At 38.1% G+C, this 14,187-nt stretch overlaps 1 protein-coding gene across 1 annotated transcript; it reads right to left on the bottom strand.

Moving 5' to 3' along the window:
• Positions 1-7,727: 7,727 nt before the first annotated feature.
• Positions 7,728-11,663, bottom strand: LOC140021311 (uncharacterized). The gene is made up of 4 exons (XM_072072076.1): positions 11,115-11,663; positions 9,752-10,994; positions 8,888-9,223; positions 7,728-8,635 (listed from the first exon to the last, which is right to left on the bottom strand). The coding sequence occupies exons 1-4, from the start codon at positions 11,661-11,663 to the stop codon at positions 7,728-7,730; spliced, it is 3,036 nt and encodes a 1,011-aa protein (XP_071928177.1).
• Between the last annotated feature and the right edge of the window lie 2,524 nt (positions 11,664-14,187).

Below are 14,187 nucleotides of genomic sequence, written 5' to 3'. Positions count from 1 at the left end.
AATAATAATTTAATAATAGTTGAGATTTTTTGCCCAAAAGTATATATATAAGCTTTCAACAAAACTTCGAGTTCTCTCAATCTCAGCCCAAGGCTCATATAAAAGAATGGGCAAGCGTGGGCCTAATTTGAGCTTTGTACAATCCGTGCTTGGGCAAACAAAAATGGTTTCTGATTTGGGCTGAGCTTAGGCTTTCAACGCCAAACTCATTAGATCCTATTAATACCCTTAGTTGTCATGTTCAGCAAGAAATTGGGATTTCTTGTATGACTTCGCATGATAGCCTCATATGGTTCGAATGTTGGGAACACATCCTTTGGGCTAGATTGTGGAGTGAGGAAGTTAATTGTGGGCCTTTTGTAATTGAACTTCCTACACCCAGAATTTGGAGATAGAAAGAGGTGAATTCAAAGATAAAATACACACATTTAATTTTTAATCGTATAATTTTTTTGTATTTAAAATTTTAATTAAGAAGTAAAAGTTTTAATTTTTATTATTAATAACATAAATTTATTGAATAAATAAAATATAGTATGTCTGAAGCATGCAATAAAAAATGCATAAAGATAATGCCTATAATACAAGGCTACATGTTAAACTACAAAAATTATACATTTAGTATGATGCTACATATGATTAAGAGAATGAAGTAATCCTTTGTCAACAAATTGTTAACACAAGGTACCATAATAATCAATAAAGATTAGTTTAAATTAAAGGAACATGCGGACAGGGGGAAGAAAGTTTAACAAAATTTTTGGGAGGGCAAAATTAGAAGTTAAAGGCAAATTCTATAAAATGTTAGGTAATAAATGGGATTTCTCAAAAGTTAAGGTGAGCATGTCGCCAGTCACCCTTCTCTGCCATGCGTCTATCTAGTACTATCAATAGGGGTTCTTTGGTGGCTGGCAAACTTCCTTGGGCTGATCAATGGTGAAAAACTAGGGGGACCACTCAAGAAAGTCCGGCTTGCTCTTTTGTAGCTCCTTTATAGTTAAGTAGGAATTGGCTATTACTAGTGAATTTGAGGATATTGAAGAAAGATTTGAGGGGTGGAGGAATGCCATAGTTGGTTTTGTTCTTGGTGCATCAAATCTTTCTTTATATCATGACGAGCTATGCTAAGGAGAAATGGAGGGAATTAGGCAAAATCTATTGAATTATGCTAATGTCTAGAACATTTATCTTAATTTCTGAATCTAAGGAGGCTAAGAAAAAGATGATTGACCAATCTCCTTGGCCATTTCAAAGTAAGATGCTATTTGTGAAGGCTTGGTCTCCTGATTTGGATATCTCAAAAGGGGATCTTTCATCTGTTCCTATGTGGGTTAAGTTACACAATTTGAAATTGTATTACTACACTATAAAAGGATTAATCATATTTGCTAGTTATATATGTGCAAAAGCCTTTTTATTTTGATAGAATGACCTCCAAGCAATCTACGTTTTCTTTTATGATACATTGTATTAAAATTGATATGAATTGCTCCTTTCCTGATAAGATCCCACATGTGAATGAAGTGGGGTAGATGGCTTATCTAGAAGTGGTATTACGAATTGACTCCACATAAGTGTAGGCATGGCAGAAAATTTAGGCATACTACTTTCGAATGCTCTCTAACCTTGAAAGGTTTGGGTTCCTAAAGATTGAAAGCAAGATCAGAAAACTATAAATGTTTTTTATTTTTGGGTGAAAATTAAATATTGATTGGTGATTAGCGATCACCTTACATCGTAGTAAATCCTTACATTCTACAATATCTCCCTATCTACTACTCTATATATCAGTAATCTACCAAAACTACTACGAAAAAATCTCAGGACTAAAATTCCATTCTAAGCTCAGTTCCCAATTTGCTTTGGTTCTTAGGATGGTTTTCCAACCTAACACAATGCTCCTAATCACCTGCACTATCCCTTGCATCCCCATTTCTACTGTTGTAGATAAGGATGCCAACGGGGCGGGGTTGGGGCGAGGGGCCCTTCCCTGCCCCGCTACCTACTAATTCCCCTCGCCCTCACCGCGTGTCCCGTGCCTTGTCCCACTCCACTTTACGAGACTAATAAAAATTTGTTATATAATTTTATTATAGTTAAATTTTAGCAAATAATCAAGTATTAAAATATCAACACATCACCAAGTTGTTATTCATTGTAATTTCACAATTCAAACTCATAAAAACAATCAAACAAAAGTTATTTGAATACAATCTAACATGACGAAATAAATACAACTAAAGTAGTCAAGTTTTCACTTTTGGTACAAATACAATCACAAATTCATTATTTTGCTTGTGCTTTTTTTTTTTGAGAAAAAAGTGTTATTGTATTAAGTGTAATTAGGAATTTAGTATAAATGTATTAGTAAATTTAGTATGACTAATAATAATTTCTATTAGTAGACATATATAATTATTAGTATAACTGATAATATCAATAATATCATTACATATACTAATATACATTATACTAATATAGTATAATACATTATTATCATTATATAATATACATTATCATAAAATACATTATATAATATCATTATATGTATTATATAATATACATTATATAATACATATAACTAATAATATCATTATCATAAATTTGTAACTAATTAAATTAAATATTATGTGGCGGCCCCACTTCCCCCTAAGGCGAACCAGAGGGTTGGCGGATCGCCTGCCTAACTCTCGCCAGGACTCACGCAAGGAAACCGACTAAATCCTTTCCACGTACAGCTTTAATCAAAACAAAATTCTTCACCCGAACAAGCCAATCCCTTAAACATCCAAAATACTAGAAATACATTAACTTCAGAGATAACATGGCCACTGGCGTCTGAACATTCACTCTTAAACACATCTCCAACCAGCTTAACACATAACTACAAAAATGTATTACAAACCACACAGCGAATTCATAACGTTCAAATACATTCATACAAGCCAAAATTTAGGGTTTGCACTTTTCCACCTTCAAGTGGCAACCCAAAACAAAAGATACATAGTCGTTTCAACACAACAGTTACAAAAGCTAAAAGCAGACTTCAAATCTCTCGAATGCCAAAACCTGTTAAGGAAAACAAATATCGTGTGGTGAGCTAAAGCTCAGTGGTGCCCAAAACATGCAATCATATAACACAAATAGTAAATAATAACTTCAAGCTTAAATTCAGCAAGTAGAAAAGCATATAACAGCACAGGGTAGGATACAGGGCTCTCAGGAGCCATTTCCACGAACTTGATCAAAATTAATCACAGTTGACCCTCCGTCAACTCTCACTATCTAAAGTCCATGTAGATTTTTTTTTTCTTAACACGCTCCAACCAACTTACTCCCACCGGGCCCGCAAACCTCACGAGAGAGTTTGGTATTACTCGAGTATACCTTTTTATAAACTAGTCGAGAGATTCACCCAACGACGTCACAACAAGTGGTTACCAGGTCAGGATAAGAGGCCCTCCTACCCTAAGGTGTGGTACGTTCTCCTGCCTGGTAGATTAGTTGACGAGTCCACGCTCCAGTCAACAAATTCAAGGTTTTAGTACTTGAGATAGGATAAGAGACCCTCCCACCCTAAGGTGTGGTACGTTCCCCCACTCAGTACTTAACTAGTGCAAGCAAGATATTCGAGAAAACATTTCAAACAAGTCACAACTCGAAAGGGCTAGTGCGATAAAGTACACATTGCCCACTTCGATGGATCAGAAAAAACCACTTTCCAAATATCACATAACAAATCAAGAAAGCACTTTAACAAGTTAATCATAGAACAAGCACGGACACTCATCAACAGTGAAGCTCAAAAGTCAAGCTGAGAATCGAAGTCCACGCCCTCGCTAAATCCTAGAAATCCAAATTTTAAAAAAAACTATAAGTTTTACTAAACAAACTCTTGGTTTATATACAAAAGATTATCTTGTATAAAACTAATTTATTTACTCGGGACAAATCAATAAATCTCTTAGAATTAAAGCTAGAAAAGTAATAAAATATTTTGCATGGTTTCTTTAAAGCTACTTTTCTTTCTAGAGGTGCAACTAAAACCAATTTAATTCAAACAAGTTTTCTTGCTGAACAAGTTTTCTAAGCCCTTTTTTTAAAAAAAAATTATTAAACTCTCACACTTTTAACAATTTTCCTCAAAACAACTAGCCAAGGATAATTTTACGAAAAACTTAAAGTTTGGAAATTAATACAATTACTTCTTAAAGGTAATAAAGCTAATTTGAGCAAAGAAAAGACTTAACTAGTTGTCAAGGTTTTAAAAAAATCCCGACATTTACTTTAATATTAACGTACTATACTCAACTTATATAACTCGATATTAAGATAAGATATTTCAATAAAACTTGATCAGAAATACTCGAATTCAAAAGACCAAAACGGACTTCACGATTCCAACTCATTTGCACTTTGAATTCCAAGTCACCAATATAGTAAAATCACAATCCAAACATCAATTTCACTAAGGCTTCATCAATCATTAGCCCTAGGTCTCAACAGATTCAATTCCAAACAAAATTCAACAAAGGAAGTCCAAAGTATCAAACAATCCCAAATCACAAACCATGGACCTTCCAAGTACATTTTAGCCAACTACTTGAACAAATTCACCAAAAATTAACTCTTGCGAAAATTACTCAAATGGCCAAGAGCTTCATCAATCATTAGCTCTTGGCATCAAACAAATATTTCTTACAACAAGTCAACTAGAACTTTAACTCAAACATAAAAGAAATTCACGGTTAACTTCCCAAATTCCCTTAGAAATTCAGATTTTCATTTCTTGTTTCGACAATCAAGAAAAAAATTCCAGCAATTGCCAAATCCAAATGTCCATTAAATCTCCATCTTTTATTTGCTTGAAACACCAAATATATAGCTCATAATCCATCCAACCAAAACCAAAACAAGTAACACACAATTCCAGAAAATAACCTCCCCAAAAGTCTCAACTAGTACGGCTAGTAACCATGTACAAATCCAGCAAATGTAACAGTTTACTTATAGTGCTTTGCCCTTAATTTTCTTAAATTTTTACTTCAACTCAACATGCAAAAGGTGATTAGCAGGCTACAAACTAGTCTTAAACATCCAATACAAGAATCTTAGCTAAAATTCGAAGGAAAACTAGTCAAGTGCTCAACTCCTTTCCCTCGGCCATGCTGGAAAATATTTTCCTTCAATAATTACTTCAGTTCATGTTCCAATTCACCAGCTTTTCAAGTGTTAAAATTAATAAGATAAAAATGAAAACTAGAACAAGATGTTATAAGACGTTTTACTTAGGATTATAGCCAATTATCATGGAATTTTCGAAATTAACAAGAGAGTTTCAGCCTTCACTCTCTCGGCCAACAAAACAGATTTTCCAGCAAGTTACTTCGAAATTTTCAACAAGGTTTCCATCCAGAAAATTCAGCATGCAATATTAGATATAGGTCGTATAGGGCATACCACAGAATTTTCCAGCTTCAATTCACCAAAACATCCCTTAAAACTCAAAGGAACCACCATCGGCTAAGCTGGAATTTTTTTTTTCCAGCGGCCATGCAGTCCTCCAAACAAGAATTCCAGCAACAAAACTCAAGCTTGTCACCATAAAACTTACATGCATCACCAAATAAAGAGCTATCTATCAGATTTGATCCAAAACCAAGTTCGAATGTCATCAAAAGTCACCATCTAACCAGAAATTCATCCAAATCCTCTCGGTTGACATGCATGCAACCAGATTTTTTGTATTCCTTAAATTTTCTTGCTTTCTCACAGCTAATTAACTTCATGCAAAGCTTGATCATCCAATTTTTGGTTAGTTAAATACACATCTAAGCTCAGCTTATCACAGATTGGCCAATTAAAGCTGTAAATTTCCAGCTTACTCATTCGGCAACTCCAATTCTTTCGAAACCAGTTTTCTTGTGACTTAATCCTTCATCCAACCACACAACCACCACATGCAAGCTTATAATCAACATCATCTACCCCTAAACGACTAGTCTAGGTCCAGAAATTACCTAAGCTTGGAGTTCACACACACGGCTAGCAGCAGAAATATTTCCCTCCTCTCGGCAGTCCAGAAATTGCAGCCCGCTAGCTCTCTCTCTCCCTTGCTCAAGCTTGCGACTAGGATGGAGGAAATTTGGCTCTCAATCTCTTCACCAGTTCACGGATGGAAGGAAGAATGAACCGTAAGTCTCTCTCTTCCCTCTCTAGTTTACGGACAGAAAGGAAAAAGAATAATAGGCTCGGCTCTTTCTCTCTTGCTCTCCACTCTCGGCTCACGGCAGAAAAGAAAATGGAAGTTTAATGTTGTGGTGGATTGGAAATGGTATAAGAGAGTGTGGTAGTGGAGGATATATAATGAAGTGTTTTAAGTGGATTGAGTCGGCATTAATGATGGTGGGTGCTGGAATGAAAAGTGGAAACAAAAAAAATGGAACCGGCAGAAATTGGAAGTGTTTGGAATGGAAGCTTGTTCACGAATTGTTCCATGGCTGCATGGTAAATTTTGAGATGGAGGAAGGCTATTTCGGTCTTTTAACAACTTGTTCGCCCTTCCACTTAAGCTCTCATTCATAAACTAACTCCAAGATTTCACCCTAAATGAAATTTGATAGCCTACTAACATACTCGTTTCGCAAAAATTAAACTATCGAGATTCAACGTCCTAAGCGTAATTATAAAAAGTTTTGACTTAAAACGATTCCGTCTTAATTCTGGGTTCCCGTTAACACCTAACGTTATTAACACTTACGTCAAGAAGCAATAACACACTCTACGTCAAGAAATATTAACTTAACTTGGCAAAAATTTAAATAATCTAATATTTTGCACAATTAACTTATTTGCGACTTTAAATTTATTTTTACATACTTATCTAAGAACCAACAATAATAAAATTTATTCAAAGTCTAAAATGTACAAGCAACAAGTATAAATATATGTAAGTATATATTTATTTACTATTATATTTTTTTTTCAAGGTTCTCACATCCTCCCCCCCTTAAAATGAATTTTGTCCTCAAAATTCTCACCTTCTAATGAAATAACTCAGGGTATTTCCTCTGCATAGCTTTTTCCAGTTCCCAAGTTACTTCCTCTATTTCATGATTTTTCCATAGAATCTTCACCAAAGGAATTTTCTTATTTCGCAATTCCTTCACTTCTCTTTCCAAAATCTTAACTGGTCTTTCCTCATAAGTTAATGACTCATCCACTTCAATACCTTCTAATTGCAACACGTGGCTTGGATCGGGATGATATTTCTTGAGCATAGAAACATGAAATACATTGTGAATCTTGGCCATGCTCGAAGGCAATTGCAGTTGATACGCCACTTTTCCGATTCGTTTCAAAATTTCAAAAGGTCCAATATACCTCGGCTTTAACTTTTTACCCTTTTTGGACCCTACTCCGCCCTTCACGGGTTTAACTCTTAGGAACACTTTGTCTCCTACTTCAAATTCCAGATCTTTCCTCCTTGTGTCGGCGTAGCTCTTTTGTCGACTCTGGGCAGTTTGAAGCCTTTCCCTAATCAGTTTCACTTTCTCATGAGTTTCTTCCATCCAAGGTATAACCGTTGGATCTAAAATTTTCTTCTCTCCTACTTCATCCCAATGAATCGGAGATCGACACCTTATCCCATACAATGCTTCATAAGGTGCCATTTGAATTGAAGCGTGATAGCTGTTATTATAGGCAAATTCTACTAAGGCCATATACTAACTCCATTTACCTCCAAAATCCAATATACACGATCTCAGCATATCTTCCAACGTCTGAATTGTCCTTTCTGACTGCCCGTCTGTTTGGGGATGATAAGCGGTACTAAACTTCAATTTGGTTCCCAATGTCTCTTGAAATTTTTGCCAAAAATGTGAAACAAACCTTGGACCTTGGTCGGACACTATGCTTATAGGAATACCATGCAACCTCATGATCTCTTCTGTGTACAACTTGGCCAATTTTTTCAAAGAAAAGCTCATACTCACAGGTAGGAAATGTGCGGACTTGGTAAGCCGGTCAACTAGCACCCAAACCGCATCAAAACCTTTTTGACTTCGAGGTAATCCCGTTACAAAATCCATGGTTATGTGTTCCCACTTCCATTCAGGGATTTCTAGTGGCTGCAATAAACCAGAAGGTTTCTGATATTCAGCTTTTACTTGCTGGCATATCAGACATTTTTGTACAAATTTTGCCACGTTCTTTTTCAAACTGTCCCACCAGTATAATTCCTTCACATCGTGATACATTTTGTTCACTCCTGAGTGTATAATATACTTTGATCGATGTGATTCTTCTAGAATCTCTCTCCTTAATTCTTCATCAACTGGAACCACAATCCGATCTCGAAACCTTAACACTCCTTCAGACCCTAATTTAAAGTCTAGGGTTTCTCCTTTTCGCAACTTCTCTAGTTGGTTCTGGATTATAGGGTCCGTTTTCTGTGCCTCTTTAATATGCTCCAACAACGCTGATTTCAACGTCAGGTTCCCAAATAAAATCTTCAATCTCTCCAAGCGAGAGTTCCAACTACTAACCTCTTCTAACATGTCCCATTCTTTTACCATGAACCCCGCTACTTGAGCCTTTCTACTTAAAGCATCTGCTACCACGTTGGCTTTTCCTGGGTGGTAGTTTATTGAGCAATCATAATCCTCCAAAAATTCTACTCATCGCCTTTGTCTCAAATTCAATTCCTTTTGAGAAAACAAGTACTTAAAGCTCTTGTGGTCCGTATAAACCTCAAAGGTCACACCGTACAAGTAATGTCTCCATTTCTTTAGGGCAAAGACCACTGCGGCCAGTTCTAGATCATGCGTTGGGTAATTTTGTTCGTGAGACTTCAATTTTCTAGAGGCATAGGTAACTACCTTACCTTTTTGCATTAGCACGCATCCTAGACCTTCCCTAGAGGCATCAGAATATACGACATAACCTTCTGCTCCGATAGGCAATGCCAACATAGAAGCTGATGTTAAGCGCCTTTTTAACTCCTGAAAACTTGATTCGCACTTTGGAGTCCAAATGAACTTATTATTTTTCTTTGTCAACTCTGTCATAAGTCCAGCAATCTTCGAGAAGTCCTTAATGAATCGCCTGTAGTAACCTGCTAGACCCAAGAAACTTCTAACCTCTGTTGGAGTTTCTGGTTGTTTCCACATTGTGACTGCCTCAACTTTTCCCGGATCTACGGCAATTCCATCTTTAGAAACTTTGTGCCCCAGAAAAGAAATCTCATCCAGCCAAAACTCATACTTACTAAATTTAGCATACAATTTATGCTCTCTTAAGATCTGCAGAACCACTTTCAAGTGTCGAGCATGTTTTTCTCGAGTTTTAGAATATATTAGGATATCATCAATAAAAACTACTACAAACTGATCCAAGTATTTTTTAAAAACTCTCTGCATTAAGTCCATGAAGGCAGCTGGTGCATTGGTTAACCCAAATGGCATGACTGCGAACTCAAAATGTCCATATCTTGTATTAAAAGCAGTTTTAGGTATGTCTTCCTTCTTAATTTTCAACTGATAATACCCTTGTCTCAAGTCCAGTTTGGAGAAAACTACTGATCCTTGTAGCTGATCAAATAAGCTGTCAATCAATGGTAGAGGATATTTATTTTTAATTGTACCCTCATTTAATCCTCGATAATCAATACACAACCTCAAACTTCCATCCTTTTTCTTAACAAATAGAATAGGTGCGCCCCATGGCGAATCACTTTCTCTAACAAAACCTCTCTCCAATAGATCCTGTAATTGTATTTTCAATTCTTTTAGCTCTGCAGGAGCCATTCGGTACGGAGTCTTAGAAATCGGGGCCATCCCCGACACTAGTTCAATCTTAAACTCCACTTCTCTCTCCGGAGGTAATGTTTTTAATTTTTCGGGAAACACATCTGGAAATTCCCTTACCACTGGTACATCCTCCAACTTTACTTGGTCACTGGGAGCGTTAATCAGGAAAGCTAAGAACCCTTGCGCTCCGTTATACAACATTTTTCTTGCCCGAACTCCCAAAATCATAGCAGATGATGCTAACCTACCTTTCACATTCAATTTCAGGGTTGCTTCTTCAGGAATCCAAAATTCTACCACTTTTGCTCTACAATCAAGCTTAGCATGGTAATGAGTTAGGAAATCCATTCCTATGATAACATCATACCCTTTTATGTCCAAACTGACTAGGTCTACTAGCATCTTACGCTCTCCAACCCAGAACTCGCAGTTCTTATAGACCAGGTTAGTAATTATACTCTTGTTACCCATAGGTGTCCTAACTTCAAGATCAAAGGGTAGTTTAACAGGTTGTACATCAATTTCGAACATAAAAATTGGATTCACAAATGAATGAGTTGCGCCAGGGTCAATTAGTACTCTAGCTAATCGGTGAAAGATTGGAAGAGTACCTTCCACAACCTCCGAGGAATCAAGTACAGGTTGATCGTCCATAGCATACACCCTGGCAGGAACTTTCGGCCTATTTCCTCCAGAAGTGGCTTGTCTAGCACTTGGAGTACCACCTTCTTGTATTTTTGGACAACCGGCAATCTGGTGTTCACTGCTTCCGCACCTCAAGCACTTCCCTTCTTTCCTCCAGCATCCGTCCTCAGTATGGCCAGTCCTCCTGCAATGTCCACAAGTTACCTGAGGGGTGGTCACACGACCACTTTGCGGAGCGTTCCTAGTTTGATTCCTTCCACTTGGTACTCCTCTAGTACCGATATCTCTTCTTCCGGTACCTCTTGCCCCAGTTCCTCTTGCTAGAGTGCCTCGTGGTGCTCCAGAACTATTTGCTCCACCTATTCCTCGACCCACTTTGGCCGGTGGAGCACTTGCATAAGTCGGCTCCCGACTGCTGCTAGGGCCAAATCTTTTCTTGGCCTGGAAGGATTTTACTTGAGCTCTAGCAACTTCCACCCTCTGAGCTCTCTCAACAGCATCAGCAAACGTGTCTATCCGAACAGCAGCTAATCCCTCCTGGATCTCCACATTTAGTCCCTGCACAAACCTCCTTACACGTCTTTGCTCCGTGGCTACCAATTCAGGAGCAAAACGAGACAATTTCGTGAATTGGATCTCATATTCGGCGACACTCACCGCCCCCTGCCTACACTTGATAAAATCATCCTCTCTTTTCTCTTGGATGAGAGGGGGTAGAAACTTGGCATTGAACTCTCGTGTGAAGTTTGCCCAGGTTCTAGGAATATGGTTCCTGTCCCAATTAACCCTAATTAGGTTCCACCAGGAACGAGCAGCTCCCTCAAACTGGAATGTTGCAAAAGTCACTTGTCTCTCCTCCGTATAATTTAAAGCTGCAAAAATGTCAGAGATCCTCTCCCACCAACCTTCTGCTATCTCAGGTTCTGGGCCTCCATAGAACTTAGGAGGTCCAAAATTCAAGAATCTCTCTAATACCCGATCCTCAGTATCGATGGGGCCTCCTTGATGATGCACCGCCCCCGGGGCTTGGTGCTCAGTAATGCGCTCTAGAACATCGGTTATTCTATTGATTGCGGTGGCCACTGGGTCTCCGGCCTCATTTCCCTGGCCATGGTCTTGTTTGACCTCAAGTTCTCTATCACCGCCACCCTCGGGGTGTTGCCTAGTTGATCTCCCACGTTCTCTACCTCTAACTCGTCGATCCATAGCCTAGTTATGCCTATATGTAAATAGGGTAATTAATCGAAACTATTGCTATTTATTTACTTATTATCATTATTATTATTATATATATTTTTCTTTTGTAAGTAAAATCAACGCGAATATTAAGGAAAGGAAAATAGAACACTTAACACATATATTCACATACCAAAGTTCATACAACTAGCAGGTTAGGGTGTCTTCCAAAAGTAGGGCATCTAACTAGACAAAATGCTATGACCTAAACTAGTGTCCCCCTAACTAACCCTAGATATGTAGATACAAACAGATCAAACCTAGTCTAACCCTCAACAGGGCTACTAGGAGTAACGTCCTCTTCAGGGTCCTCCTCCGGATCCTCTTCCGGGTCCTCCTCCACACCTACCTGAGCAGTACCCTGTATGATCCCCATGACCTCATCTATCATCATAGTGGCGTCGGCCCTAATACCCGCACTCCTATCTCGTACCTCCTCAGCTACTCGAGTCAATCGAGACTTCTGTCTCCCTAACTCCTCACGAGCAGCCTCTAACCTAACCCTCTCGGCTGCTAACCTCTGCTCGAGCTCAGCTATACGATCCATCTGAGTATCAACCATGATACTCAATTCCTCGACATCCTAGGTCAAAATGTGATTAGCGTCCCTCAACTGGCGACGCTCGTCGTCTAAGGACAACACTAACTCATTAGGGTAAGCATATGTGACCCTACACTCACATCGGGGATACCTATCAGCTGGTGTATAACGTATATGATGTCCTCTGTCTCGTGGCCTATAGGATATAGACCTAAGAGGCTCTACATGTCCATTAGCCACTCCGTTACCATTAGCATGTCCACTTCCGTTTTCCATACCTGCAAAATAACCAAAATTCAAAGGTTAATACTTGAATAGCTAACTCGCTCAAGTACTACTTAGAATGCGTCTAATTATCTCGCTTCTTAATTCTAAAAAGGTTCAGGGTTTCTAGCATATCTAATATATCTTCCAAATAATTTTTCTAACCTAGGCTCTGATACCACCTGTGGCGGTCCCACTTCTCCCTAAGGCGAACCAGAGGGTTGGCGGGTCGCCTGCCTAACTCTCGCCAGGACTCACTCAAGGAAACCGACTAAATCCTTTCCACGTACAGCTTTAATCAAAACAAAATCTTCACCCGAACAAGCCAATCCCTTAAACATCCAAAATACTAGAAACACATTAACTTCAGAGATAACATAGCCACTGGCGTCTGAACATTCACTCTTAAACACATCTCCAACCAGCTTAACACATAACTACAAAAATGTATTACAAACCACACAGCGAATTCATAACGTTCAAATACATTCATACAAGTCAAAACTTAGGGTTTGCACTTTTCCAATTTCAAGTGGCAACCCAAAACAAAAGATACATAGTCGTTTCAACACAACAGTTACAAAAGCTAAAAGCAGACTTCAAATCTCTCGAATGCCAAAACCTGTTAAGGAAAACAAATATCGTGTGGTGAGCTAAAGCTCAGTGGTGCCCAAAACATGCAATCATATAACACAAATAGTAAATAATAACTTCAAACTTAAATTCAGCAAGTAGAAAAGCATATAACAGCACAGGGAAGGATACAGGGCTCTCAGGAGCCATTTCCACGAACTTGATCAAAATTAATCGCAGTTGACCCTCCGTCAACTCTCACTATCTAAAGTCCATGTAGATTTATTATTTTTTTTTCTTAACACGCTCCAACCAACTTACTCCCACAGGGCCCGCACACCTCACGAGAGAGTTTGGTATTACTCGAGTATACCTTTTTATAAACTAGTCAAGGGATTCACCCAATGACATCACAACAAGTGGTTACCAGGTCAGGATAAGAGGCCCTCCCACCCTAAGGTGTGGTACGTTCCCCTGCCTGGTAGATTAGTTGACGAGTCCACGCTCCAGTCAACAAATTCAAGGTTTTAGTACTTGAGACAGGATAAGAGGCCCTCCCACGTTAAGGTGTGGTACGTTCCCCCACTCAGTATTTAACTAGTGCAAGCAAGATATTCGAGAAAATATTTCAAGCAAATCACCACTCGAAAGGGCAAGTGCGATAAAGTACACACTGCCCACTTCGATGGATCAGGAAAAACCACTTTCCAAATATCGCATAACAAATCAAGAAAGCACTTTAACAAGTTAATCATAGAACAAGCACGGACACTCACCAACAGTGAAGCTCAAAAGTCAAGCTAAGAATCAAAGTCCACGCTCTCGCTAAACCCTAGAAATCCAAGTTTTAAAAAAAACTATAAGTTTTACTAAACAAACTCTTGGTTTATATACAAAAGATTATCTTGTATAAAACTAATTTATTTACTCGGGACAAATCAATAAATCTCTTAGAATTAAAGCTAGAAAAGTAATAAAATATTTCGTATGGTTTCTTTAAAGCTACTTTTCTTTCTAGAGGTGCAACTAAAACCAATTTAATTCAAACAAGTTTTCTTGCTGAACAAGTTTTCTAAGCCCTTTTTTTTTAAATTATTAAACTCTCACACTTTTAAC

Source organism: Coffea arabica, chromosome 11e (assembly GCF_036785885.1).
Source record: "Coffea arabica cultivar ET-39 chromosome 11e, Coffea Arabica ET-39 HiFi, whole genome shotgun sequence".
Taxonomy (NCBI): domain Eukaryota; kingdom Viridiplantae; phylum Streptophyta; class Magnoliopsida; order Gentianales; family Rubiaceae; genus Coffea; species Coffea arabica.
Note: the sequence above shows the minus strand (reverse complement) of the source record. Positions and strands in the feature narration are given on the sequence as shown.

Coding starts and splice junctions, on each gene's coding strand:
- LOC140021311 (XM_072072076.1), bottom strand. CDS start 11,663: ATGGATCGACGAGTTAGAGGTAGAGAACGTGGGAGATCAACTAGGCAA. Junction 10,995..11,114: donor TCAAGTGTAGGCAGGGGGCG/GTGAGTGTCGCC, acceptor GTGGAGATCCAG/GAGGGATTAGCTGCTGTTCG. Junction 8,636..8,887: donor ATGCGTGCTAATGCAAAAAG/GTAAGGTAGTTA, acceptor ACTACCACCCAG/GAAAAGCCAACGTGGTAGCA.